The following is a 27271-nucleotide window of genomic DNA, read 5'->3' as shown; positions in this document are numbered from 1 at the left end:
AGGAAGAGAGAGAGAGAGAGAGAGAGAGAGAGAGAGAGAGAGAGAGAGAGAGAGAGAGGGAGAGAGAGAGGGAGAGAGAGGGAGCGAAAGGGAGGGAGGGAGAGAGGTTTTCCACTGAGCAGTCCGTCCCTCCTCTGTCGGAGAGAAAGAGAAAGAATATGGTTTCATCTGACGCTCCTCCCGTTCGAGCCGCGCTGTAGCGGATCTCCGTGGAGGAGGAGGAGGAGGAGGAGGAAGAGGAGGAGGACACTGAAAACGTCCCTGTCCACCTGAAGGAAGCCCCTCCACCGCCGGCCGGCCGCCCTGCAGGAGCAGCGACCCCCCCGGACACCTCAATGGGTGAGATGTCTTGTTTTTCCACCTCCTGCTTCTGGAGATCTCCTAAAAATAGCTTCCTGCGCATCTGGATCACCAACGCCCGCTCCAGATGCGCCTCTGCCCCCCTCCTCCTCCCTCCCTCCCTCCCTCCGCCGACGCGCACCGTGCACGGCGGTGCTGAACGGTGCGGGGACACCTGGCGAGCTCCCCGGGTCCCGGTCCCGTTCCCGATCCCGGTGCGGGGGTCGTGCGGGGGCCCGGGTGGGGTGCGGTGGGGGTGGGTGGGGGGGGTCACATTGATGAGTTGCAGATGTTGACACGTTTGCATTCACTCCATCCGGCCGTCCATTGTTTCCTCCGCCCCGCCGCTCCCTCCGAGATAGGCCCCACGATCACACCCGGTGTGCGTGGAATGCAACACGCCGATGGCGGTGAAGGGGGCTCCGGTCCATACATTTCCACGGAAACACCTCCTGATTCCAGCTGGAGCCTCCTGCACCAGGATCTTCTCCACAGCTCCATTTTTTTTTTTCCTTGGAACTGGACCTCATCTGTCTCAAGATGTAAACAGCCAGACCCAAACACACACACACACACACACACACTCCCAGGCGAGCTGCAGGGCAAGCAGTGTGAGAAGATGAGGTTAGATGTGTGTCAGTGGTAGATATGAATCATACCCAGCCAGGGAGGTGTGAGGGGGGTGCAATGCAAGGTTATTGGAAAGCAGCTTGCTTGTAAAGAAGCGACAGGATGGGGAGTTGAGCTTCTCCTCTGCAGGTCCTTCATGTGTTTGGAGAACAACGCAGGAGACCTTCGCTGGAGAGCCTATATCGTCCAGCTGTGTGAATGACAGGGTGAGGGTGTGTATGAGATGAGGGCTGAATGGTTGTCCATCTCTAGATGACCTGTGGATGGTTCTTGGCCCCTAGAAGTAGCTCTGTGATGGAAGAGTCCTGGGTGAACCCTACCTCTGACACCAGACTGCAGCACCCCTGCAAGCCTGAGTCCAGAATAAATGAATGAATGAATGAACTCATGTAAAGGTCACCAGTCCAATCACGTCGTCGGGCAACCAGGTCCCGGTTAGTCCTTGGCAGATCTAATCAACTGGACTCGATTTCCTCTCTTGTCCTAACCCAGCGTCTTCGCGCCCGCAGATTCCGTCATCGGCCGATCGGACGGTCCCGCTAACATCACCGCTGTGGAGCTCGGTCTCTTAGACGTTTGGTTTCATCTGACGCTCCTCCCGTTTGACTCAGCATGGCCGGGTCCAATTCCAAACATTCAGATCTTCTCCATCTCTTGGCTTTCCAGGATGCAGATGGTGGGGACAAAAGTTCCCCAGATGTCTGATAAGTAAGCAGTAACTCAGTACACAAGTAATTCTAGAGTAGTTGTACTTCTACTCATCTGGGGTTTTCCGCGTCTCACCGCCATGGTCCCACCTTCGATCCCGACATCATCATGCGGCGCCAGGCCTCACCTGTGCAGCGCTCTGGATGGGTTCCCATAGCGACAGACACGCGGATACAGGAGCCGTACCATAATGATATGGAACATGGTTAACGGGCTTTTAGCTTTAGCATTTAGCTCGGCTGTTACCGGGACGTCAACTCTGGCGTCAGGTCAGTTTGTGAGGTTTCCTGGGCTTAATATCCGTTTGTTTCTGGGAAACAGAAGGTTTTCTTCCTCTGAGCGGAGCCGGATATCCCTCCTGATCTCAGAGGGATCGGGAAGCAGTTCCTCCTCTGTGGAGACAAACCTGATCTCCCAAAGGTTGTCACGAGACACCCGAGGAGATGGTCCTAACTCAGTTTAGAGCGCGGTTGCCGTGGTGACCTGGATGTTTGCAGACATGCGCCGGTCCATTAGCGCCGGCCCGAGGGCAGGACCTCCGACAATTTGATGTTTCCACATTTACGTTTAGAATTAAAGCGCTGGAGATGCTTTGCACCTTCTCCACGAAGGTCAATGCGGTCCATCTCGTCTCTTAACATCGCTTCATGTGAGCTGGGCTGCCGCTTCTCCTCCTCGTGTTCGGGGTAAACCCTGAATCCCAGAGACCAGACACCGGAACAATGAACGCAGAAGGTTTGGGAGTTAGATGTAAGAAGCTCCACGCTTTGAGTGGGCGGCGCGGCCTTCCAGCAGGCTGCGGTCCAGCGCGAGTGTTTCTCAGACACAGCTGCTGTCCACGGCACCGCCAAAACGTAGGAGTGCCTAAACATGGTCTGCTGTAAACTGCCGAAATGTCAGCAGAGCCTGCGCGGGGACGCGTCCACCGTGCTTCCTCTTATCTTAATGGACTGCAGCTGCTCAGAGGACACTCCAGGGCACCTCGGCTCCTGTGTGTGTGTATGTGTGTGTGTGTGTGTGTGTAAGCAGGGGGGGGGGATCTTCTTGGCCTCTCTGCTGGTGTGTCTGAACTTGGCTCGCTGCTCCTTGTCTTCAATTTTCACTACCATCAATTACTAATAAAGTTTGTCCTCCTCCACCCCTATTTTTGTTTTAACCTTTTCCCTGCTGTTGTTTGTGAGGAGAGCAGATCTTTGCATCCACACAACGCTACAGTTTCATGTCTCGGCCGGCATGCAGGTGCGGCGGTTAGAGCTTCCTCCTCGCAGCAGGAGGTCCCTGGTCGGATTCCCTCAGGGGGCCTTTCTGTGTGGAGTCTCCTTGTTCTCCTGGCGTCTGCGTGGGGTTCCTCGGGGTTCCTCCCACGGTCTAAACACACGCAGGAGCTTCACTGGAGAGCCTACATTGTCCAGATGTGTGAATGAGAGGGTGAACGGGCGTATGTCTCCGTATAATGACAGTTCTATGTGAATGCACCCACAGATGGCGGCTTTGTGGATTCTGTCGTTTCAAAGATGATTTTGAAAGGTAGTTTGGCAGTGATGAGCGTTCTGTGAAAGGCCGCTGATTGGGTGACTCCTTTTATTGCCCATTTTCTAGTTTATTATTATTCGTATTATCGCCTTTGAATGAAGAGAATGGGTGGAAGCGAGGCATTGGAAGGCGGCCTGATACCGGGGTCTCCTGCAGCTCCTGCAGGGGCGGCGTGCAGGTGCTATCAGATCCGTCACATGATCGTCTGCACCTGTGGAGGTGCGGGTGAAGGCGAGCCCGGCCGCTCCCTCGCTCGCTGCTGGCTGCGTGAGGGGATTTCAAAGGTACTTTCTTGAATTTGAATGAATCTTTAAACCGCGGTCGGATGTGCATGTTGCACTGGGCTTTAACTTGCATTGTCCGAAGGTTAGTTACTGTTAAACCACCTGTGGTGACGGTCTTCTCCTTGACCCGTTGGCAGCTTGCGTTAGAGCCGCGTGGTAGAAACAGGCTGCCGTTCCACGACCTTCTGACTTCCCTATCGACAGCCCCGAATCAGTGGGTGGATTCTTGAAGAGCTTTCTCTCCAAGGACCAGTCGGCAACGGAACACAAAAGCTGAGATCTTCAGCTCCCCAAATCCGCACGGAGAGACATCGAAGGGGATAAAAGATGAAGGATAAGAAGGTAGCTGGATCTTCAGTAGATGGAAAATGTGCCGCATGAATGCAGTGGTTTGGGCCGCAGTTTGCTGACGTCCCTCGTCCCACGAGGTTCCCGGGCAGCTCCTTTGGAGATGACTGGTGGCGTTTGTGCACGAAGAGGCTTTTTTTCGTCTCTGTAAACAGATTGAACGGACGTGTTGCGTTTTAATTGGTCCGCCTGTAAAATTACACATTTGCTACGCGCCGATGCACAACCTGAGGCCAGCCCTGATATTTAGAGTGGAGCGGTTTGGCCGCTTCCCCGGCACCGACTTCACTGTGTTCGTATGACGGCCTTCTTCGTGCGGTTGTCGTCCAGATATCCACAATCAATAGTAGCTTTGTCTGCACATTCGCCTCGGCCATCTCTCCATGTCTCGTACATAGTGGTGGTTCCCCTAAGGTGTATCTATCAATAGTTCTAGTCGCACTGTAGCTCTTTGGCCTCCAGAAACCATCCAGCGACACTCACGCAAGGTGGCACCTCAGCCCGGAGGCCATCTGGCCCCGGCTAACTCCGCGCTACTCGACAACTTGCGTGCTCCTTCGCCGTGCGTTCCGGGGGCAGACAAGCTGTCGCTTCCGGTGGCGGGTTACCGTTCTCACATCCACACGCTCCTATCTGCAGCGTGTGGTTTGCTTCTGTCTGCAGGATCCTGCGCCTCCGTGTCTGCGCTACGCATCAGAACCGAGCCAAAAAGGGAAAAAAGCGCCACGTTGCCGTCTCGTCGAGGGCCGATCTTTGTTCTCGTCTCACGCCGGAGTTTTTATCTTCTCCGTTTGAGGCCTGAGCCAGCTCCGGGTCCAGCGCCACGTCTGGCCCACGCTGCTGGGTTGTTAGAACTTGGACTCTCGTGGGCTTTTCCATCCCCTTAGACTTGCGGGGATGCCCCCAGACATAATTTGAACGGGGCGGCTTTCCCTTTTACGAAGCCGCCGATCGTCTTTTTGCTCGTCGGTGGTGTTTTCTGTCATTCAAGGCGTCTCCTCTCTGAGCGTGGACGCTTCTTACTGTGCATCTGCATGTATGAAGGGGAGCTCATTTTGGGGCGGAAGCCAGGGTGTCTGAGTCATAGCTACCCCTTTTATACTGTTTCCATGGTTACCCAACCCCCCAAAACTAACCCCCCTCCTTTCCACTTTGCAGCCCACGCGGTTTAGATGGGGATCAGGCAGTCAATAAGTGAGCACAAAGGTTACTGGGTAAAAAAGCTAAACATGATATGACACATTCAGTACATTTTTACCAGCATTAGCAGCTGCACGGGCTGTCACAAGGTGTGTGTGTGTGTGTGTGCGTGTGTGTGTGACAAAGAATAAGCAGCACTGCACGCTTGTGTGCATTTTTTCCCCCCACATTTTGCCCTTTTTCTTTTTTTTTGTTTCTTTTAATGGTAGTTCACCACAAAATGTTATATCCTGAATGGTATGGAGCCAGCTTTGGAGTTATCTTCCTCTCAATATTATATCAATAAGCTTTCTTTTTCTTTCCCTTCATGTTGCTAAAAGTGCCAAAAATACATTTTGAGCAGAAAACCTCAGGAGGAAAGTATCTGCAGGAATCCACAAGCCGTGTTGTGGTCAGCGTCGTGAGGAACCGCTGGGGCGCCGGGTTCCCCGGATAACTTCTAGGAAGTTATCGCCCTGCTCGTTTTCCGTTCCTGCAGCGACCCGACTCGGTCATAGAACCGTCTTTTAATGCAAGTGGAAATGGAATCAGAGCTTGCTTTATATAAAGTGTAATACAAATCATGAATCAGAAATGCCTTCCTCTGAATCGTACGCGCTCCCATCTCTGTCCGTGGATCGGTAATGATAATAATAATAATTCGCAATGGATTCGGTTTGATTCCCCGGAAAGGTCGGACCGGCTTTTGTAACCTCCTTTCCTCTCTTCTGGCGTCCTGTTCAGTGGAGGCTGTGGTGGAGTTCGACTATGAGGCTCAGCAGGACGACGAGTTGAGCCTGGCCGTGGGAGACGTCATCGTGAACATCCGGCGTGATGACGGGGGCTGGTGGGAAGGCGAGCTGGGCGGACGCCGGGGACTTTTCCCCGACAACTTCGTCCGGGTGAGTGGTTGGTGTTCTCTCTCACAAAATCAAGCGCAGAAAACGGGCACTCGACAGGACGCTACACGCAATTTCATCTCCTTCCTGGCTGAGGGAACCTTCTGCGGCTCCTAGAGCCTATCCAGGAAGTAGTCAACATATACCTGTGTTCAGACCGTGGACCTCAACTCCTAGAACCATCTTAGCTCCAACTCCAAGGCAGGGTCCTTGGTGGAGCTCAGAAGCTACGCCCATTTGCAGATACTTCTTTCAGACTGCGGAGCGGTGTTTTTAAAACCTATCTTAGTCTCTGGTCAGCTGTTTTCTGGGGTCAAAATGGAGAGAAGCAGTGAGGAATGGAGCCCTTAAGAGGTCCAGGTTCTTCTCGGACGGGTTTCCAGGTCTGGCAGAGGAACATCTATATGTTGTCCAGAATAAGCGTGCAGTTAGCTAATGGGGGTTCTTCACGTGGCGAAGCGGTGCAGGGATGGTGCATGGTTGTTGTTCCCTGAACGCTGTGGCGGCTTCCACCTCCGTGATGTCCACGTCTTCAGTGCTTTGTTTTGGAGTGTGGAGCTGAAGGTGCGCGTTGCTTGTGACCCACCAATCCCCACCAATCACTGTCTACGGGAATGCAGAAGTTGATAGTTTCCCTGGGGGAGGAGGCTACTTCCTGGAACCGAAGTCAAGCAGGACACTTCTTAGAAGTGAGTTCCTGGAACGGTTCACTCCACAAGTGTGTCATGTTTGATTTTGAATAGTTGTGGCTGTTCAGATCTCGCAGGTGCAGCCGGGCCGGTTCCCATGTCGCCAACCAGACAGATTCACACGGAACTGTACGTGTCTGGTTTACGGGTACAGTTAAGTGCGCACACATCACATCTGCTCTGTTCACTGTAATGTCAGTGCGGAGAGATATCGTATCCGCGGGTGCATTTTTAAAATGCCACCGTGCAGGAAGCCTTGTCACTGCATTTTAATGCAGCGGCCGTTTCAAGAGAGTAGGTTTTTTAGTTTTCATTTTAATGTGAGACGTCTGTGTGACACCCACTGGATATCTGTGGTCATCTCCTGCTGGGACGATGTTATTTTATATAAACATATCGGTTGGCGCTCCAGTGTTGATGTGCCCCCTGTTACTACGTTCATCTCGTGTCACTAGTAAAGCGAGAAACATCTTCTCAGTTCCTCTGTACGTCTAGTACACGAAGAGAAATTGACGATGACTTTGACCAGCCTTACATTTAGCAGCAAAACGCAGATTCTCGTCTGGCCGGGTCACTTCAAGGACAGTCGCTGAGTCGCCGCAAAGCCGAATGCATGGGATTCCTGGAATTCGTGCTGTGCAAAGGATTTATAGAGCGTTCTAAGACGTGGCGGATATAATGAAGGACGGCGCAGCACCGGTACTGCATATGAAGCCGTTGCGATACAAGAAAATGAAGTGCATATGTTTATTCATAGATGTGGTTTGACATCTTTGTCAGTCCTGCAGATGCACGATAAAGATCTGACCGCGGTGTGCGAGGTTCAGGAACGAACGGTGTCGGTTTTAGTCGCAACATGTTTTTGTGATGTCAAAGAGAGAAGTGCCTTGTTCTGTATTTCACCAGAGGAAGTAGGGAAGTGGCCAAACCCCTGGGTGAGAATAGAATGGAGAATGAGAAGAGTGTCCGCATTTCCACCGCTCTCGGGCCAAACGTATTGTCAGGTGCTTCATTGTGCAGACAGGCGTTATTTGTGCTGACTGAATGTCACCGTCCTCATTCACTGTCAGCACCGGACAATGGGACCGTGAAGGCTCATGGATGTGTGTGTGTGTGTGTGAGAGGCAGAGAGAGACCGTGAGTAATGCAGTAATACCAGACCGGTCTGTCACAAGACTGCAGTTTTGGGAATCAGTGACATTAAGCATCGCTATGCCGATGAATGTGCGTGCTTTGTTAGGTAGTGGTGGACGTGGACACGCGGGTTGAAAGACAAACAGGAAGTGATCACATGGTTGGAGCATGTTCTGGAGACGCTGTGCTCAGAGGAGCGAGGCAGTTAAATCGCTTGGTAGAAGATATGACGATCGACGAGGCACCCGAGGGTCTGATTTGCAGACGAGTTAAACGCGATGTCACTCCGGCTTGCCCAGGTCGGAGTCTTGGTTTCCCTACTGTGGTCGCTGCGACCGTTTTTTGGGTCCTTGGAATTGAAAAGATGGAAGAATCAATTGTTCTGTTCTGAACAGTCCCTTGCGCATTCCAGCCCGAATCCTCCATCCACTCCATATTATGCATCAGGCAGCTTCGCAAGGAGCCAACAACCAAACATCTGAGTTAATGTGCTCGTACCACCGTGTTACAAGCCCGGGTTGGCCCGCTCCCTTTTGAGGAGCAGTCGTGTGTCCGCTCGGGGTGGAGTTGTATAATTCATACACCTTCATCTATCTGGGCTTCAAGCTATCTGAGAACATCTTGGCCAATGCTAAGTTTAGACGCAGGCAAATGCCAAATTTGCTCTACCAGGGGTGAAAGCATGTTGCTGACAATTGGTGCGATTGTCGGGACTGAAGTGAAAGTGCGGGGGTGGAGTTGCTTCAATGCAGCATTGTCTGGGGCAGGATGGCTGCTTCAGACCGTCTCGCTAACCACTCGGAAAGGTTATGCAGTTGTGACTGAGACTGGGGTGAGTTCGGGGGTGGAGGCTTCGATTCCATGTCGAAAACCGCATCAGCCGATGAACATCCTCAGATGGTTCGCTAAATGTGCTGTTTGTCGAAATTCGCCCGTTCCCTCTGAAGCCGGGGTTTAGACGTCGTCCCAGGAAGCCGGATCAGCGACAAAATGGGGCTGCTCAGGATGGTCATGTGACTCGTGTGAATTCGATAAGTGAAGTAATGCTAATCGGGCGCGCATGCTTTGACCACAGAGGAAGGAACATGCATTGCTTTGGTGCAGCTGCTCCTCCTCCAGGCCCTTCCGCATCAAGAATGTCACACATTCGGCTTTTACAATTTGCTTCCTTCGGGGGTCTCCGCAGCCAACCATCTAACTTGTCTGCGTACTCCTTCCCTCCATCCAGAAACCTCCTCGAGACCGCCTCCAACCTCGGCATCCTTCTACCCAGATCTTCTCCATCCCTGTTCAAACCATCTCCGTGTGAACATCTAGCATGTGCTGTCCCTCTGATGGATTCCATCCACCTCACTCCCACAGAGAACCTCCACATCTTCAGCTCCGTCTCCTCCTGAGTGTCTCCAAAGCAGACACCATTGCCGCACTAAGCTCCGTCTTCTACGCCTTTCCTTTTATTCTGGCTGAATCTTTTCTCCAGCTGTTCCATCTTGCTTGCACACGTTCCTCCACCTCTTGGGTTCCTCTCCTTCATCCCTGTCCTCTCCAGCTCACACATCCACCTCTCTAGATGTTCCTCCACCTGCTCCCTGCTCAAACTACGCATCACAATGTCATCTGCAAACATTATGGTTCCTGTGTGACCCCCATCTGTCAGCCCGTCCATCTCCATAGCGAACAAGAAGGGGCCTAAAGCTGCTCCCTGATGTAGCCCCGCCTCCTCCATGCCTTCATCTCACACCTAATATGCTTATCATAGCTGCTTCTGTCAATGTTTCCTCCCACAGCCAGCGGCAGGCTTGCACAGTAGGCAATGCAGTTACAAAAAAAGCGGATGTATTATTTGCAACATATGCCGCTTCCTGCATTTCCTAACCACCTCTGTCCAGTCCCGTCTACTCTCAATTCTTCTGCGCTCATTCCACCTCAACAGAGGACTGACAGATGCCTCAACTTTGGCTCTTCGGGGTCAGCTTCCTGAAACATCACGGGCAGGAGGGGGGGAAATGCCAAGTTAGAAATTGAATAGATTTAAGTGGATCCAAAGTGCAGAAGCGCTGGGTGATCTCACTCTGCTGTGGTTGGACACGATACACTTTGCCTGAGCTGATTGTAAACTTCACAGAAAGGAGGGGGGAACAGGAAGGTCCCTGGTCCGACTTCCTGTGTAGCGTTTCCATGTTCTAGCGGTGTCTGCGTGGGGTTCCAAACACATGCGTGAGGTTCAGTCGAAACCCTTTTTATATTACATTACGTTTGGCAGACGCTTTTATCCAAAGTGACTTACAATAGAGGACATAAGCACTGCAAATAACACTTGCAAATACAAGATGCACAGGAAACCCTAAATTGTCCATATGTGTGAATGAGAGGGTGAATGGTCGGATGTTTCTACGTATACAGGACTGTCTCAGAAATTAGAATATTGTAATAAAGGTCTTTATCTTCTGTAATGCAATTTAAAAAAAACAAGAGTTACTTTTTCATGATATTCTAATATTTTGAGATAGGATTTTTGAGTTCTTAAGATGTAAGTCATAATCAGCAATATTAAAATAATAAAAGGCTTGCAATATTTCAGTTGATTTGCAATTAATCCAGAATTTAGTTTTTGTAATTGCATTACAGAAGATAAAGAACTTTATCACAATATTCAAATTTTCTGAGATAGTCCTGTACGTCTACCTGTGATTGGTCCAGGCTAAGCCCCGCCTCTTCCCCAATGACAGCTGGGATAGGCTCCACCCCCCGCAGCCCTAGACAGCATTGAAAATGAACAAATGAATGAATGAATTCTATATAATAACTTCTGTTCTGCTGTATTTGAATAGATTTGCTTACGTTTTCATTCATTCATGAGCCGCCTCTGCACAGACTCTGACTATTTGCTGATGACGTGGCCGTCTCCATTAAAGAATCCCTACCTGGCCGGTCCCGGCTGGCCGCGGACGAGGCTCCAGAGGTCTGCTGGAAGCCGCCGCACAAGTGGCTCGATGTTGGCTTGAGAAGTGCACTGTCAGTCCTTTAGACAAACACACAACACATTGTCCACCGCAGATGTTTCCTGTTCAGATACCATGAATAACGTCGTCTTCCTCGTCTCATCTGGGTTTCCTTAAATTCTGGGTTACCTCCGTATCCCCACGAGAGGAATTGGAGTCCAAGTAGTAACAAAGGCTCCGAGCCCCGCTTTCCCTAATTTCCTTAATAAAACCAGACAATATTTAGACTCCGCTTCCAAAGCCGGCCTCTTTAATTGTTTAAAACAACTCTTCTTTATGGAGACCAGATGTACTTCTCGTATTTGGAGATCCATTTCTTTGTGTAGAAAGAAACGGATCCAAACGACGAGTAAACACGGCTTAGTCTTCTCGGCTCCAGAAGAGAGGGGCAGCCGAGGGCTAACCGAAGGCCGCTCCGGGGGGGGTTTGCGTAGGCCGGCCGCTGCCATACAGTCTGGAAGTAACAATGTGCGCATGTGTGTGTGTGCGCGTGCGCAGCGTGAAGGCATGCAAAGCCAGTCAATCATTCTCCAGTCCTTATCCTTCCTGATTCTGCCAGAAAGAGAAATCCCAGGCCCGAGCATCGGAAGCGGGGTCCGTGTGAGGCTGTGGGTCCCCCCAGTTTGCTTCTGCTCCATGGCAGTATGGCCATATATGTAAATGCTGAATTTGTCACGGAAAAGGATCTGGAAATATTTGTTTGTGGGAGGAAATTCTGGAAAGTACCGAGTACTTGTGGCGGAACATGCTCGTTGTTTACCTGAGACTCTGCAGAGCGGCTGAGATCCACCGCTTTCTGACAGGAAAATTCTAAGAACTGTCCAGCTTTAGTTCTGTTCCAGGAAGTCGCCTCCTTCCCCCAGGGGGCCAATCTACTTCTGCCTCAGGCAGTGAGGGTCCACGGTGGGGACCGCTGGGACACAAGCAAAGTGCACCTTCGGCTCCACGCTTTCTAACCCTTCTGCTCGGAGCTGAAGGAGCTCGTCGTCACACCGGTCACTTCCTGTATGAGTGCACAACTAAAAGCTTCCCCCGGAGGAGGCTACTTCCCGGAGCAAAGCTCAGACCGCCACCTATTAGAATCCAGTTCTCGGAAAGAATGGAGAACTTTACACGCCATTTTCCTTTCACAATGCGGTGTAGCTCAGAAGTGGCTTTGCAGCCGCTGGTTCATGACCACCTCATCTTCATTTATGGGACAGTCACCTCCTCGGGAGCTGGGGCGCTGATGAGTCCATGTGGTTCTGAGCATGGAACAGTCAACTCATAAGCTTTTTGTGTGTGTGTGTGTGTGTGTGTGTGTGTGTGTGTGTGTGTGTGTGTTGTGCTCCGTCCTGTCTCACTCTGGTTCTCTTGATCAGATTTGCATAGTGTCTTGTGATCTTGTGGAAGTCATGGGGACGGCGTTGTGGGGGTGGCCTTCTGTTAGCGCCTCTGCCCTCCTGCACATTGGTGACCTCGAGCTGGTTAAAGGTCCTCGTGGAGAAGAAGTATGAGAAAGTTAATGCAGGAATCTATATCTGTCTGTCAGCCTAGATTAGCCTTTTGCAGTCAATATTTAGTTAGCGGTCAGCTAGCTAGGTCCAAGTTTATTTTTCGGCAAAACACAGCAACATTAGTATGAGCATGGTGAAATCCTGGAATCTTACTATTTAGAGTAAAACCTCCAATGTGGATGGTTTCTTTCTTCGGGAAAATTGTCTTCCAACATTTCCTTTATTTACTTAACAGCTTCTGGACATCCAAATGTATCAACCCCTGTCCCTCCTCTGCTGGTGTCTTTCGCAGGAGATCAAGAAGGAACCAAAGAGGGATGGAGGACAGGCGTGCGTGATGAAGGCGGACCTCTCCAACGGCCGGGCCAGCCCCGTCTTCGAGTCCGGCGTGAGGCCGGGAAAGAAAGGTGCTCCGCATGGGCCGTCTGACCTCCCCGACCTGAGTGTGGTGTTGGTCCGGTGCTCTGGTGTTCTTCTCACTGAGAACGAGGACGGGTGACATCTGGTGGACACACACGGAAGTACAGGGCTACACATGTTGCTGCACGTTGCTCCTCTGCAACAGGGGTTTGAAATGAACCGGGGCGAAAGTCCATCTGATGCTGGGTCTACTAATTTACTCGGACTCGATGGTGATCTTAAAAAGCCGGGCCAACGAAGATCTGGCCCGACGGGGAGCATGAACGCGTCTGTTTCCGTTTGCAGGAGAGCAGATCCGTAAGAGGCGCTGCAAGGCGGCCTTCAGCTACGTGCCCCAGCATGAAGACGAGCTGGAGCTGAAAATAGGAGACATCATCGAGATCATCGCCGAGGTGAGAGCCGCCAGGAGAAGCGGGACCTCTTGACTCGCTTATCGATGTGTTTTGCACAACACGACGTGCAGGGAAAACTCTGTTGCCATGACAACTTTCAGACCAGAACCTGGGGGGAGTTTATCAGAACTTACTTTATTTCTTAATAGTTTGAGGTGAAGCAAGAAGTTACGTGAACCTCCGTGAGCTGATCCATCTGTTATGGAACAGAGCAGATAGCTTTCCCATTAGTGAGATGTAACGGTCTAATTGAATTCAGGTCCTCAGCATATTGATCGAGGCCTAAAACGCGCTGCATCGCGTTTGAATTTCCCTTCGAATGCCAAAGGTTTCTCCACGACTACTGTGTGGAGATAAAAATGTTCCCGACTCCGTGGATCCGTGAATGTGTTCACTGATCATTCCAAGGAAAATACCATCCGTCACCTTCAGTGAGAAGGTCAAAGGTCATTTCGGCCCCATTTTAAGTCAAATAAGAAAAACATGACCTGTTGTTGCTGTCAAAGTTCACTGCAAGAAGGCTGGTGGAGCAGAGGTTAGCTCCACCCTTCACCGCAGAAGGTCACTGGTTGGAGTCCAACCATTCTGTGTGGAGTCTCCATGTTCTCCACGTGTCTGACCAACGAGAAGGTTGACAGTATGAACACACACATTCACGAAGTGAGGTTTACCTCGACATCGGACTAAGCGATGACTTAGACCACACAACAAGTGACCCTGATCTCCACTGCATCTCTGGTTGTTTGGAACGTCTCGGTCACTGGTGGATGTCTGTCGCGTCTGAAGATGAGTTATCTGAGCGGCGTGGCGGTCAGTGCTTCTCCTCAAGTTCCCTGGAGCAGTGTAGATTAGGAATGAATGAAGGGACCCAAAGCTGGAAGGTTGTCCGTCCTGTCTACATGCCAAAGAGTCCCTGAGCGAAGACGTTGAACCCCCGGTTGCTCCCGATGGCCCGGTGAGCGCCTTGTATGGTAGCTCTGCCTCCATTGCTTTGAAAGCCCTATGGATGGATGGATGGATGGATGGATGGATGGATGGATGGATGGATGGTGTGACGAAAGCCCTGTGGTGGGAGTTCGTTCAGTTGCTATTTTTGCAAAACACATTTGGTTGAATGAGGATGTGAGAAACCTTTCTTGAACCACTTCTTCTAAACCCAAGAGAAGAAACACCAGTGAAAGCTCCAGCTGTCTCTTGGGGACCTGTCTGTGCAGAACTGAACGTGGGTTGACATTTGAGGCCCGTCTCCATGGTTCTTCATGCGGACGCTGTCGAATGATTGTCAGCGCGCCATCTGGAACCATCTGACCGCCTCGGCTCTTTGGAGAAACCACAGAGCTTCACCTGCTCTGATGTTCGTGTTGCTCCTCAGGTGGAGGAGGGCTGGTGGGAGGGGGTCCTCAACGGGAAGAGCGGGATGTTCCCGTCCAATTTTACCAAAGAGATCCTTCTGGATTCAGACGTGGCCTCTGGCGACGCCTCGGCCTCGCAGGAGGAGCTCCGCGGCAGCCGCACCGGTGAGCCCGGACCTGCAGACCTTCTGCTCATCTCCGTCACGGGGGCAAGAACACGGAGATTATCAATGTGTGTTTTGCTTTGAAAGGTAAGAGCAGCCCGGGCAGCGAGAGCGACGGTGTGGAGGGTCGATCGGAGACGGGGTCAGCGGAAATCCAACCCAAGAAGGTAAGCGATTATGTTCCGCACCGGCGTCTTGGTCTTCACGTGGTCCATGTCGTCTTCTTGGTTGAAGAAAGGTAGACAGTGAAGAGGAAGGTCCCCTCTTTGCATTTAAGAGAGAAGTTCCATGAGATGGTGAGATGATGGATACCTAACGCGGCGGAGCCAACCTGAAGATCATCTTTCAGGTCAAAGGTCATAGGACAGGGATCTACACACATTGGCATCTCCGACCGATGGCACACACACACATAAGATAGTCCAGAAGCAGATGAGTGGACGGAGAAGCCGTGACGTTTGTTCCTCTTCGGTCCTGCTCCAGGAGGCATCTAGTCAGAGGACATGGCTTATGTCTCCAAACGTAGAGAAGTTTGACTTTAAACGGGGTTCATGTCGGAGCACCTTGGCCTCTGGCTGGCCGATGGTGGGAGCGTCCATCTCCGTTCTTCTCCAAAGCATCCTTACAGTCCGTCAGGATTGGGTCCAGGACCTCCAGACTTCCATCTTCTCTACCACCTTCTCCAAATGAGCCATGGCACTTTTCTTTTTTCCACATTTTATTATCTGACATTTTCTTCATGATGACAAAGGCGTAGAGAGAAGGTTCTGACCCCGCACTGCCTCCCGCTCGGGGTTCGTCCATGATGGTTCAGTATCTTCTCCTCCTTTTGGCTGCTCCCTTCAGGGGTCTCCACCTGCCTCCATGCAGCTCCAACCTCAGAATCCTCCTACCCAGATCTTCACCATCCCTCCTCTGTCCATGTCTAAACCATCTCATCTACCAAGTGGTGCCCCACTGATGGACTCTTTCATGATCCTCTCTCCCAAAGAGGAACCTCCACATCTCCATCTCTGCTGCCTCCTGTCTTCTCCTGAGTCTCCAAACCAGACACCGCGGCTTCTTAGTCTCACCTCCATCTATTCCGCCTCTCAGTCTCTCCGATCCCCCTTGACACTTTTCTCCATCCGTTCTCCAAATCTTCTTCACCCTCTCCCTTGCTCTGGCCCGTTGACCATCAGAACCCTCCACATCTTCTCCACCCTTGGTTTCATCAACTGCTCCGAGAACTTGTCCATGTCAGATCGCCACCTTAGATCAGGGGTGCCCACACTTTTTCGCCTTATGAGCTACTTTTCAAATGACAATGATCGACCTCTGCTAAAAATGCTCAATATATATATATATATTGATATATCTACCGGGTATACTTAACACAATATATGTTTCTGGATCTTGTATAACTGCATGAACCCTTATGACACACTGCAACAGACTTTTGTTGTAAATACCTTATTCTGATGACTAGAATGGAGTCAGCAGTATAGTTGAAGTTAGCTGTGAGAAAAATGACAGCTTGGATTTTAGTTCCTTCACCTTTCCCCTCCTCGGCTCGCTTTTCGGAGGGAAGTCGGTGTCGTAGTTTTCACAAACGGTCTGAAAATGATGCTCTACATTTCTCTTTTTCAGTACAGCGACGGCAGATGAGGCAAACGCGCTTTGAAAATGACATAGTAAAAAAAAAAAAAAAGTCCACCACTCATTCTGTATGGAAGTGATACGTTTTTTCGGTCCAGCTCCCACATACATTTTTATACCCATAAGTTTAGAAGACAAATTGGAGGCTAACTCGCTAGCTCGCTAGAATGTGCCGTTATGTGCACATGCGCAGTGACCTCTGTGTCAGAAAAGGTCAGATTGGACAGACCGACTGTCAGTCAAGTGACAAATTCCATAATGAGGAGGACAGGCTGACGTCTACGTTTTAATGCCATGCGATCTACCCACACTACCTTCACGATCGGTCGGTAGATCGCGATCGGCGTATCGGGCACACCTGCCTTAGACCATCCCTACAGGAGGAAAGGAGATCCAGGTGGACGGTGGAGAAGATGTCCAGAAGATGCGACCTTCTGACTCACCGGTTCGTTGTTCTCCCCAAACCTGCAGGTGAGGGGTTTCGGCTTCGGGGACATCTTCAAAGACCAGCCCATCAAGCTGAGGCCTCGCTCCATGGAGGGCGACTTAGAGGGGGACAAGGTGTGTGACACACACACACACACACATGCGTGCACACACACACACACACACACACAGTGTGCAGGAAGGAAGCCTGGTCTCAACTCCTCCTCCTCTTCCTTTGCTACAGCTTTACAGCAAAGGAAGTGTTTTAGCGCACGCACACACACACACACACACAGCAGCTCTGCAGGGATTTGAAGAAGTGAGAACCCACAGAGCAGAGGGAGGAGGAGGAGGAGGAGGAGGAGGAGGAGTGAGAGGAGGGGAGATGGGAGAGTTGATTCACACTCTGTCTCCGGAGCAGATGTAGATGTAGCAGGACCTCCGTAGCTCCGTCTGTGCTCCTCAGGAACCCGAGGAGGTCAGGGTCTAGATTCGGTCCTCTTCTTTCCAAGTTTTTATCTCCAGTTGACACTCAAAGAACTGGATTTCTGATCTGCCTCAAGCAGTCTCCGAAAAAGAGATGATTCCAGACCGCGACGGGCGGAAACGTGTCACCGTAGCATTTTGGACCTCTGTCTTTGAGAAGTAGGGAAGGGTTCGCTCCGCCATCAGGACCTTCTCCGAGCCAGGTGGGTCATCATCTCCGTCCACGGAGAAATATTTAGCTCTAGACTTTGTGCTGATCTCCACTAGCAGCTGAGTTGGCAGTGTGTGTGTGTGTGTGCGCGTGAGTGTGTGTGTGTGTGTGTCAGGAGGATGTCGGCCAGCCGTCCTGCTGTGCAGCAGCTTTACGGTGAGGCTCGTCCATCTAATGAGGGTCTGAGGAAGGAGGTCGGGCTTCTCCTTCCAGGAGGCTGACTCATGCAAAGCCTTGTCCAGCTGGTGACCAATGAGAAGGTCCCCAGCTCTCTCACACACACACACACACGTTAGGCTGAGTGAAAAGGTTTCCATGGTGACGGACTTGCATATATAGACCGCATTGAGGGACATCTCCATTCCTTCTCTGGATGTTTGGAGCGTCTCAGAAGTTGGTGGACATCGTGGTCTGCGCTTCGATCCCAGCCTGGGGCCTTCTGGGTTCCCTGGAGAACGTGCGAGAACATGTCCAAACACCTGCAGGAGGTTCAGGGGGAGACCCTGAATGGTTTGGATGTGTCCACGCGAGAAGCGGCAGCAGGAGTCAATGGACGAATGACCGAGGAGTTATTGGTGGTCTGTGGATCTCCAGATGTGGAGGTCGGAGATCCGAGCGTGGGGACACAGAGCCTCCAGGGATGTGTCAGACCCGGTCTCTGGGATGTGGACTTCCTCCTTCGTCCAGAAGTGCTGAATGATAGTGGACATGCTTCCTGTCAGCTGAGGAGGACAGAAGTCAGAAGGGTTTTGCAGACTCGAGAAATAAGGAAACGGTTCAGAAGCCGATCTCCGGTACTTTGCTCAGCGGTTGAAGGTTCGATCTACGGCGACTCGGACCTTCAAGCGGATTCCAAAGTGTCTCCTCACCTGTGAAACAGCAGGAGGGTTTGTGGAAGGTTCCACCCGCTGACATCAGCAGGGCTGATCTGCTGCTTCTGCAGAAGCTTTTGCTTGTTTGCTGCCGCCTGATTTATTTATTCTGGCGGAGGTTCGAGCTCCACCTGGTTGGATTCCCACAGGGCTGCCTTTCTGTGTGGAGTCTCCATGTTCTCCCCCGTGTCACATGAATCTTCATTGGAGACCCTGCATCGTCCAGAGGTGTGGATGAGGCTCCTGCAGATCATTCTAGATGTTCCTCAGCAGGCCCTCCTGACTCTGCCTTCACGGCCGTCTTGAGCTTCGTTTGAGTGCTGGTGGCCCCACACGGGTCTCATTAGGAGAGGAGGAGGAGGGGTGTGTTCTCCCAGACAGAGGTCCGTGTGTGTGAGGGACACACTGCGCCTGTGAGAGTGTGTTTTCCCGCGGAAGAGCTTCCCTGGTTCCACAAACACCGAGGAGGGATCCACTCCAGCAGAAGAACAACGCCGCCTTTAACAGGCAGTGCCGCACAAACACACCCGGGCACAATCGTTTCACACACACACACACACACACACACACACACACAGTCTGTTGAATCGTGTGTGTGATAGCTGATCTCCACCAGCCGCCTCCTTTGGACCTCTCAGCTGGGCTTTCCGACAGTTTATCTTCATCCCTAACCCCAAATGAACTCTTTAGATTCTTTTGTTTCAACGTCCAACATCTGGAGATGATGCTGGTGAACCCAACGTGGTCCTCTGGGTGTCCTCCTGTTGTTGGACACCAGCTTCTGTGTCATCTTCTCTGCTGGGCTGATCATCTCACCTTCTCTCACTTTCTGCGTCCTCCTCCCCTCCATCCATGAACATCCTCTCCAAGCGTCCTTCTACCCAGAGCTCCAAACCATCTCAGTGTGACTTTACCTCCAGATGTTTCCCCAGGAGGCATTTTATTTAAATTAAAAATCATTTTTAATATAGTCTTTGTATTTGATGTAAATTCTAATCCAGATTTATTTAGCAATATAAAGTGTGTTAGTAGTTTTTTAATTTTCTAGATAAAAGAAGAGCCAGTGCATCTTCTGGTTTTTAATGAGGAGGTTATGATCGGAGGGGAAGACGACAGGAAGTGAGTGGCTGTGAGACGGAGGCACGCGATTGGCTGAGGGTCAGACGGAGGCAGGTGATTGGCTGTGAGGAGCAGCTCGGAGAAGGAGAAGAAGAACGCAGTCAAAATGATTCATCTGTGGTTTGAACAGTCAGAGGTTCCTGGAAAAAAAACGCTGTCGTCTATTGAGCTTCTAAAGGTGAACGTTGTAAGCCACAGTGGTGCTTCAGGAGAGCCGGGAGACGGTTTATTTAGAAATAATGATGGCAACCTTTATTTAATCCGCTGGAGCCTGATTCAATCTGTCAGTTTAATTCTCGGCCCGTCTCTTTCAGGCAGTTGAGGGTAAACAAGCGAGCAACATCCCAGAGACCATGAAGACGGACCCCGAGGGCAAAGGCAGAGGTGGGTCACCTTCTCTTCATCTCACTGATACGCAGAAGACACTCGACCGTCCTCACGAATGCGGTGTGTGTGTGTGTGTGTGTGTCACATCCATCTCATTGTATGTATGTGTTCATACCCTAGGGGTATGAATTTCAGGCTTGACTGTACACACACACACACACACCTATCTCTCCATCTCTCTATCTCTCTATCTCTCTCTCTCTCTCTCTCTCTCTAAAAATTTAACTTGTTCCAGAAGTGGGTTCATATGTTATTTTTTTATTTGTATCTTAAATGAATTTTCCCCATTTAAAACAGAATACAAATTAATTTGTTCCAACCCCCCCCCCAAAAAAAAAAAAACTTACAAAAAATGGATATTAATATAGAAAAACCCTGAAAAAGGATATTAATAATGTAAGAGACATCAAAATAAAAAATCATGGTTATTGTGTACTTAATAGTGTTATAATATGAATCCTCACCTCAGTTGCAAATGACTGCAGATGGCGAGGAGTGGTTTCAATGAACTCAACATTACACTAAACTAATGATGATTATTAAATTAAAATGAACTTCACTTCAATTTTACCGTAGAATTTTTTTCTTCACAATTTTCCTCTTTTTTTTGATTCATTGTCCTCTGAATCACTGTTGCTAGATAACACTCTTTTCTTAAGAGTTGATCTGCAAGGCGGTCAAGGTGAGAGCAGCGAGCGGCGCCAATTCAGAAGATGCCGCGGCATCATGAAGCGTATTCAAGCTGCGGGAGCTCGCTTTTATTCGTGTCAGGATTTTTTTTCTCGGATTTCATGGATGAAAATTGCTCGAATAGCTCTAAAATACATATAAAGTCATTATTTTAAGGGGCCTCTGTATATATTTACCTGCCATTTAAGCCTGACATTCATTTCAGTTCAATTTGTCCTTCAGGGGTGATAACGGAGGAGCCCATACGTACCTTGAATCACGCACGGGTACAATTAACGCCGTATCTATAAGCTGAACTGTGCATGTATAAATAGAAGGTAAACAAGTTAAACAAGAGCAGCCCCTGGAGTGTGAATAACTTAGGGGCCTGATGGTGTGTGTGGATCTATGTGAGCCTACTTGCACTCAGACCCGTATCAGTTGTAGCCTCCTATCTGATGTCCCGTCCACTCTAAGGTGGGTCCCGCTGTTTCCAGACCGACGGTGTTTCCCGGTGTATTGTGTTTGTCGGCCCTTTCTGACTCTGGAACCTGCAGACCAGAGCTATTGTTTCTGCAGGGCTCCTCACACAATGACACGGCCCGCCGTTTTCCTGTGACGGCTTATCGGAGAACACACACACACACACGCGCGCGCACACGCAAACCTCACGATGATGTCACCGATTACAATCTGTTTTCAACAAAGAGTCGTCAGGTTTTATTTCTGTAGTTATGTATAAGGCTCCCAGCCCCAGCCTTCACATGGAGAGCAGGTCTGGACCAAACTCTGAGATGATCTACAGAAACCCAATGTTCCCCCAGGAGGGAACCCTAGGAGACGTTGCCTGGGATGGATCCTGGCTCGACTAGTTGCCATGGAAACGGGGGGGCCAATGGTTTTAGTCGCTAAAGATCTCATTCTAACACCAGTGCATGCTAATGGCTGAGATAAGCTAATAATTTGGATATTCATAAAAGAAACCATGGAGGACACCTGGTGAGACACTTTGGTAGATCAAGCCCCGCCCCCTGGGAACCTGACCAATGAGAGAGCTCGGGACTCTTGAGAAGATCTTATAAGGCGCTGGTGGAGGAATGAGAGGAGGCATGAGATGCATCACAATATATCCCCGTATCCCTGGGCTGCAGCATCGCTAACGATTAGCTTTCTCAAAAAGGGGAGGTTTTAAGCCTGTTCTTAAACAAAGAGAGGATATCCACCTCCAGGATGGAGACCTGAAGGTGGTCCACAGGGGAAGGGTACAGGACATGTATGCTCTGGCTCCCGTTCTGCTCTCAGAGGCTCCAGGAAGCACAAGGGACACGGTGAACTGTGAGCTTGGAGATCTGAAAGGGTGGTGGGCATTGAAGAGCTCTCTGAGATGAGATGGGTTCTGGGAGTTCTCTTGAGATGTGGATCTGGATGATGTTGTTCCATACGATGCTGCCGGGCCCTGTGGGGCTTCACAGCTAAGGAGAAGGACTAAGGTCTTCTCTGAGTTGCAGCCTTCAGCCACCGGTTCCTCTCGTGTTTTCATGCCATCATCTTACCTCTCTCTCCTTGGAAGATCGCCGGGCTAAAATAAACCTCTGACCTTTTCAGGCCGGGAGCAGTGCAAAGTCCTCTTTCCGTATGAAGCACAAAATGAAGACGAGCTCTCCATCAAGGAGGGCGAGATCATCAGCATCATCACCAAGGTGGGTCCTGTGTTGGTGTCTTATCTTAGACCTCCACCGTGGTCCCCCTTCACCTTCAGCAGGTCTGTTGTCCCGTCTGACCCCAGGAGTGCGCGGACGCCGGCTGGTGGATGGGCGAGGTGGGCGGCAGGCAGGGTGTCTTCCCGGATAACTTCGTCAAGCTGCTAGAAGTGGAAAAAGAGGCGAGTCCCTCCGGAGGACGCTCGTGCAGACGTTCTCGATCAGATTTTCTGCAACGTTTCTGTGTGTGTTGGCTTTCAGAGACCAAAGAAACCCCCTCCTCCCAGCGCTCCGTCAGCCAAGCACCCGGCAGGTAGGTGACCGCCTCGTCCTCCTCCACCCATTCTGTGAGAACCCCAGAGGAAACCTGCCCACTCTTAACTCTAGAGAAGAAAGCGGATGCGAAGAAGGTCCCCCCCGAGAGGCCCGAGTACCTTCCGCAGCGGGACCAGGACAGAGGTACGGGTCCGGGCCGCGCCGGTCCTGCTCTGCCCGCCTTCAACTAACACCTTCAATATTTCCTTCATTATTAACTCCAGAGGTCTCACGGACAGGCTCTGAGAACTTCAGTTTGGTTCCTGGAAGTAGCCTCCTCCAGGGGAGCCTTTTAGTCGTGCAACAAGGGACCACGGGAGAGAACAACTGCAAGTTGTGAGGTAGATGAGTGGACGCAGTGGAGGTGGAAGTTGCCTCCGCGCTCATGGAATAGTAACCATGGACCATTAGATGGTTGAAGGGTTTCTATCTTTTCCCCGCACTGCTTCGCTGGATTAAGAACCCCGTTAGCCGTTAGCTAACTAGCTGCTAATTCTGGCAAAATATAGCTGCCCGTCTGAGGCCTAGCGAGCCAGAAGGGCCTGGACCTCGTCGTCGCTCGGTTTCTCACTGCCTCACCTGCAAGAAGCATCTGCTAATGGGCGTAGCTTACGACTTTTACCAAGCACCTACAAGTTTCTATGGAACCCTGCCTCGGAGAAGAAGATGATTCTAGGTCCGCAGTCCCTGGTTCCTCTGCTGTCTGAATGCATGGAGAAACTGCTTCGTTCTTGAGAAGGATCTTGGAGCTGCAGAAGGTTCCCTCGGTGTGAAGAGAGCTGTAGGTGTGTCCGGGTGTCGGACCAGGCTCGTTGAGATACCTCAATGCTTCGGTCCCCCGTGGACACCCAGCAGCAGTACGCGGTCTGGTGTGAACCACCGGAGAAGATGGTTTCCACGTCTTCAGGTCTGAGCTTGAAAGTGAACCTGAAGGTTGTGGTGATGATGAATCCTCAATCCTCAGATGAATCCTCATCCCCAACATGTTCTTCTCAAAGGTGAAAGCGACATCGAAGCGTAGATAAGACCAAGTCCATCTTCTATCTCAAATCAGATCATTTCAAACATCAAGACCGGGGTGTTAGACAGATAACTTCTCCGATCAACATCCTTGGTATTATTATTCTTCAGTGAACCGAAACCCTCCAGAAGCCTCTGCCTGGTCTCTCCTTCATCTCGTCCTAACCTTCTGCACCTTCATCCACCCGGACGTCCTCCTGTCTAACACCACCTGTTAGCATGCGGCTATGCTCTGCTCCTTTTCCTGGCTGCACATGTCCCCTCTGCATGTGTCCGACCGACCCTTGGTGACCCGTGTGTGTTTGTGTGTGTGTTTGTGTGTGTGTGTGTGTGTGTAGGTGAGGAGGTGAAGGTCGGAGACATCCCCAAGCCCTCCCTCCCAACCATCCTCCCAAAGAAACCCCTCCCCCCAAAATCAAGCTCCTCCTCTTCCGCTCAACCCCCGCGGCGTCCTGAGAGACCACCCAGTCTGGCGTCAGTACTCACACACACACACACACACACACACAAACACACACACACACACAGGTGTTCACCCTGGGAGCCTAATGCTGTTGTATGGTTTACCTGCTCAGGTGTGAAAGCCCCAGATCTGAGGGCGGGGCTTCGACACCCGAGTCTGGCAGGTCACATGACAATGGTGAGTCTCCGTGGAGCCGGCGGCGCCTGGCTGGACGTGGTCCCTCAGCATCTGCTCCAGCTCCTCTGCTCCTGCGGAACTGTCCACCTGGACCACCGGTAATAGTGTGTGTGTGTGTGTGTGTGTGTGTGTGTGCGCACAGATATGGACCTGGACGCCGTGGTCTCCTCGACGGAGAAACTCACTCATCCAACGGTGTCGCGGCCGAGAGTCACGGACCGCCGGCCGCGCTCCCAGATCATCACGGCCGTGAGTGAAACATCTCCATCTTCTCACGGCCGTGAGGAGATACGTCAGATGGTTGGATGAACGTCATCTAAAAGTGACTTCTAAAAGTGTCCCCCTTATTGCTCTCCTCGTGTTTTCCAGTCATCTCTTTCCTCCATGGACCTGGACGCCCCCGCGGTGGAGGACCGGAAGGAGAAGGACCGGGGGAAGGAGGACCAGGAGCCAGTTGCGTCCAGATCTGTAGATGTTCCTGGAAGGAAAGGAGGTCCCGTCGTTCCTGTAAGCACTTGCACTGGAATCACAATGTCCACTAGAGGGCGCCACGCCCTCAGCCTCTGCTGGCATCCGAGCAGAGCTTCTGATTGGATGGCAATGCTGAAAGCGGAGGACATCAGTGTTCAAGGGTTTATAGCTGAAATCCACACACACACACACACACACACACACACTGCAACTCACCAATTGAGTCCACCTGAATCTCAGCCCAGGAGATCTAGAGGACCACCTGCTCATATTCCACAGATGCATACCCGTGTTCCGCAATCCACACACACACACACACACACTCACATATTAACTCTCACGCCCTTATATGGGCATGGCCTGTCACTTCCTGTCCAGTCATGGAGCTTCTTGGGTGTCCAAACACAGCAAACAGAACAACACCATAGAAGAACACAAGCTGGCATGTATAGAGCAGTAGAGAAGACACACACATACAGATTTAATAGTGACAAAGTACTTCATTAGCTGCTCCGCTGTAGCCGCCATCTTTGTCACTGTAGTTGTTGTGACCGCTGCCCTCTGCACTGCCCCCTAGTGGACACTTGCTGCACTGCGGTTGTAAAAATAGTCTTCAGCATGCTGGACTCACACCTTCAAGTTGGGTGGCTGTGGAATTATCTCCGTGTTTCTCCTCTAGGCACACGAAGGTAAAGCGCCGCTTGCCACCAAGCCCTCAGCCCTGACACCCCCTGCCGCCGCCGGCCATCGCCCCGCTTCGCCATCCTCCTCCTCGGGCCTCAGCCCCTCCCCGGAGCTTCGGCAGTCCCCCCTCACTCCACCCTCACTGGAGGAGCTCAGGAACCAGCTGCGAGACCTGAGGTCCTCCATAGAGCTCCTCAAGAGCCAGCACAGGTACAGCACACACACACACACACACACACTCACCTGTAGAGGTTCTCAGCTGTCCTGACCCTGATCCTTCCCACCTGCAGGCAGGAGATGAAGCAGCTGGCCAGCACACTCGATGAGGAGAAGAAGATTCGAATAGGTTTGCAGGTGAGACCTTCAGGCTGAGAAGGAACCAGGAAATCCTTCTGGTTCCACCAACTTAAGAGGTGGTCAGGATGTGGGGGGGGTCAGGAGATGGAACTGCCCGTGCTGGGCAGGAGATGGAACTTCTCTGGATGTTAATCTGAGATGTCCATCTCTGCCTCTGAAGAGAAGACAGGAGGTAGATATGGAGATGTGAAGGTTCTCCTTGAGAGTGAGAAGGATGGAGGGGATCAGGAAGGGATAGCGCGTGTTAGATGTTCTGGAGATAAAGACAGTCTGAGATGGTTTGGATGTGGGCAGAGGAGGGATGGAGAAGATCTGGGTAGAAGGATGCCGAGGTTGGTGAGGCAGGTGATTGGCCGAGGAGACCCGAAAGGGAGAAGCTCAAAGAACAAGACGTTCTTGAATTCAGTTTCATGGTCTACTGATGGCTTCTGGATTTTCCAGCTTCCAGAGATGTACTGGACCAGAGGTGAAACATCATGTGTGTCTTGTCTCTCTCAGATGGAGGTAGAACATCTAAAGAAGATCCTGTCCAAATGAGAGCTGAAGCTACTCGACGGTCTGATCATCGAAGTCTCAGAACATTCTCGCAGCCGGCCGCTCCACCCGGCCGCGGCTGTCCGTGCCAAACCATCTCCGGGATCCGGGATCCAGGATCAACATCAGCAACGACATCATGGACCCCCTGACCTTCTGACCTCCTGACCTCCTCGCCCTCCCCAGACGTCGCCTTATCCTGTGTTTACGTCACTTTCTCCTCTTCCTCCTCTTCTTCTTCTTCTTCCTTGAAGCTTCTGTCACCTCCACCGCCGGCTCACAGGAGCTCGCTGTGCTGCTGGTACTCACCGAGCTCAGGCTGCTGCTGTGGACACACACACACACACACACATGTGCATGCGCTCACACACATACACACACACACAGCGGCGGCCTCACCGGTACGTTCCTCTCCGAGTGTGAAGGAGACTCTGGTCTCCACGTCGGTTCAGAAGACCTCTGTGCTGTTCGGTGTCCACTCTGTGGCCTTCTGCCTCTCTGCATGGGTGTGTGTGTGTGTGTGTGTGTGTGTGTGTGTGTGTGTGTGTGTGTGTGTGTGTGTGTGTGTGTGTGTGTGTGTGTGTGTCAGCAGTTGGTTGTGTTTTCAGAATAGGGAAGGGTGGAGTCTGAACTTCTCGCTGTCTCATGCCGGTCAGAAGTTCTTGTCTTTTAGTAACCTTGATCTGAAAGGTCCTCAGAGTTGGAGGAGAAACAGATCCTGTGTGTGTGTGTGTGTGTGTGTGTGTGTGTGGTAGCATGTTGGCCTCCGGGCTCTCCTTCCTTCCACAGTTCGTGCACAGACTCTGGCAAACCCATCACCGTGGCCTTCCTGTCTCTGTCTCTCTTTCATATAACGGACAATTCTGCTCCAACTGAGGCTGCAAAGGTCCTGGACCTGGTCCTCCTACATGGTCCTGTCCAGGATAGTGACAAATATCTATTCTTTTATATCTGTGTAATAAAGAATCTATTACGTACTGTACATGTGGAGAGCTGCTCATCCTTTAGCGTGTGTGTGTGTGTGTGTGTGTGTGTGCAGTATTCCTGTCTCTTGATGTGTGTGCATGTGTATGTGTGGTGTGTCAATGTGGACCTGTCTCTTTGTGTGTGTGTGGGGGGGTCTGTCTTGGTTTGTGTGTGTCTGTGTGTGGACCTGTCTCTCAGTCAGTGTAT

General features: G+C 51.2%; 1 protein-coding gene across 1 annotated transcript; it reads left to right on the top strand.

Moving 5' to 3' along the window:
- Window positions 1-202: 202 nt before the first annotated feature.
- Window positions 203-27080, top strand: sh3kbp1 (SH3-domain kinase binding protein 1). The gene is made up of 19 exons (XM_086150807.1): window positions 203-339; window positions 5766-5923; window positions 12534-12648; window positions 12947-13053; window positions 14426-14570; window positions 14657-14736; window positions 16679-16768; window positions 19636-19705; window positions 21983-22077; window positions 22164-22259; window positions 22339-22390; window positions 22465-22536; window positions 23751-23886; window positions 23988-24052; window positions 24195-24301; window positions 24422-24559; window positions 25203-25417; window positions 25498-25561; window positions 26063-27080. The coding sequence occupies exons 1-19, from the start codon at window positions 336-338 to the stop codon at window positions 26099-26101; spliced, it is 1848 nt and encodes a 615-aa protein (XP_086006933.1). The 5' UTR covers window positions 203-335; the 3' UTR covers window positions 26102-27080.
- Window positions 27081-27271: the final 191 nt, after the last annotated feature.

Source organism: Fistularia commersonii, chromosome 8, assembly GCF_037954325.1.
Source record: "Fistularia commersonii isolate RoL2024-O1a breed Wild chromosome 8, RoL_Fcom_v1.0, whole genome shotgun sequence".
Classification (NCBI taxonomy): domain Eukaryota; kingdom Metazoa; phylum Chordata; class Actinopteri; order Syngnathiformes; family Fistulariidae; genus Fistularia; species Fistularia commersonii.
This window is presented reverse-complemented; position numbering and strand designations above follow the sequence as displayed.

Coding starts and splice junctions, on each gene's coding strand:
- sh3kbp1 (XM_086150807.1), top strand. Junction 13,054..14,425: donor TCATCGAGATCATCGCCGAG/GTGAGAGCCGCC, acceptor GTTGCTCCTCAG/GTGGAGGAGGGCTGGTGGGA. Junction 22,391..22,464: donor GTCAGCCAAGCACCCGGCAG/GTAGGTGACCGC, acceptor TCTTAACTCTAG/AGAAGAAAGCGGATGCGAAG.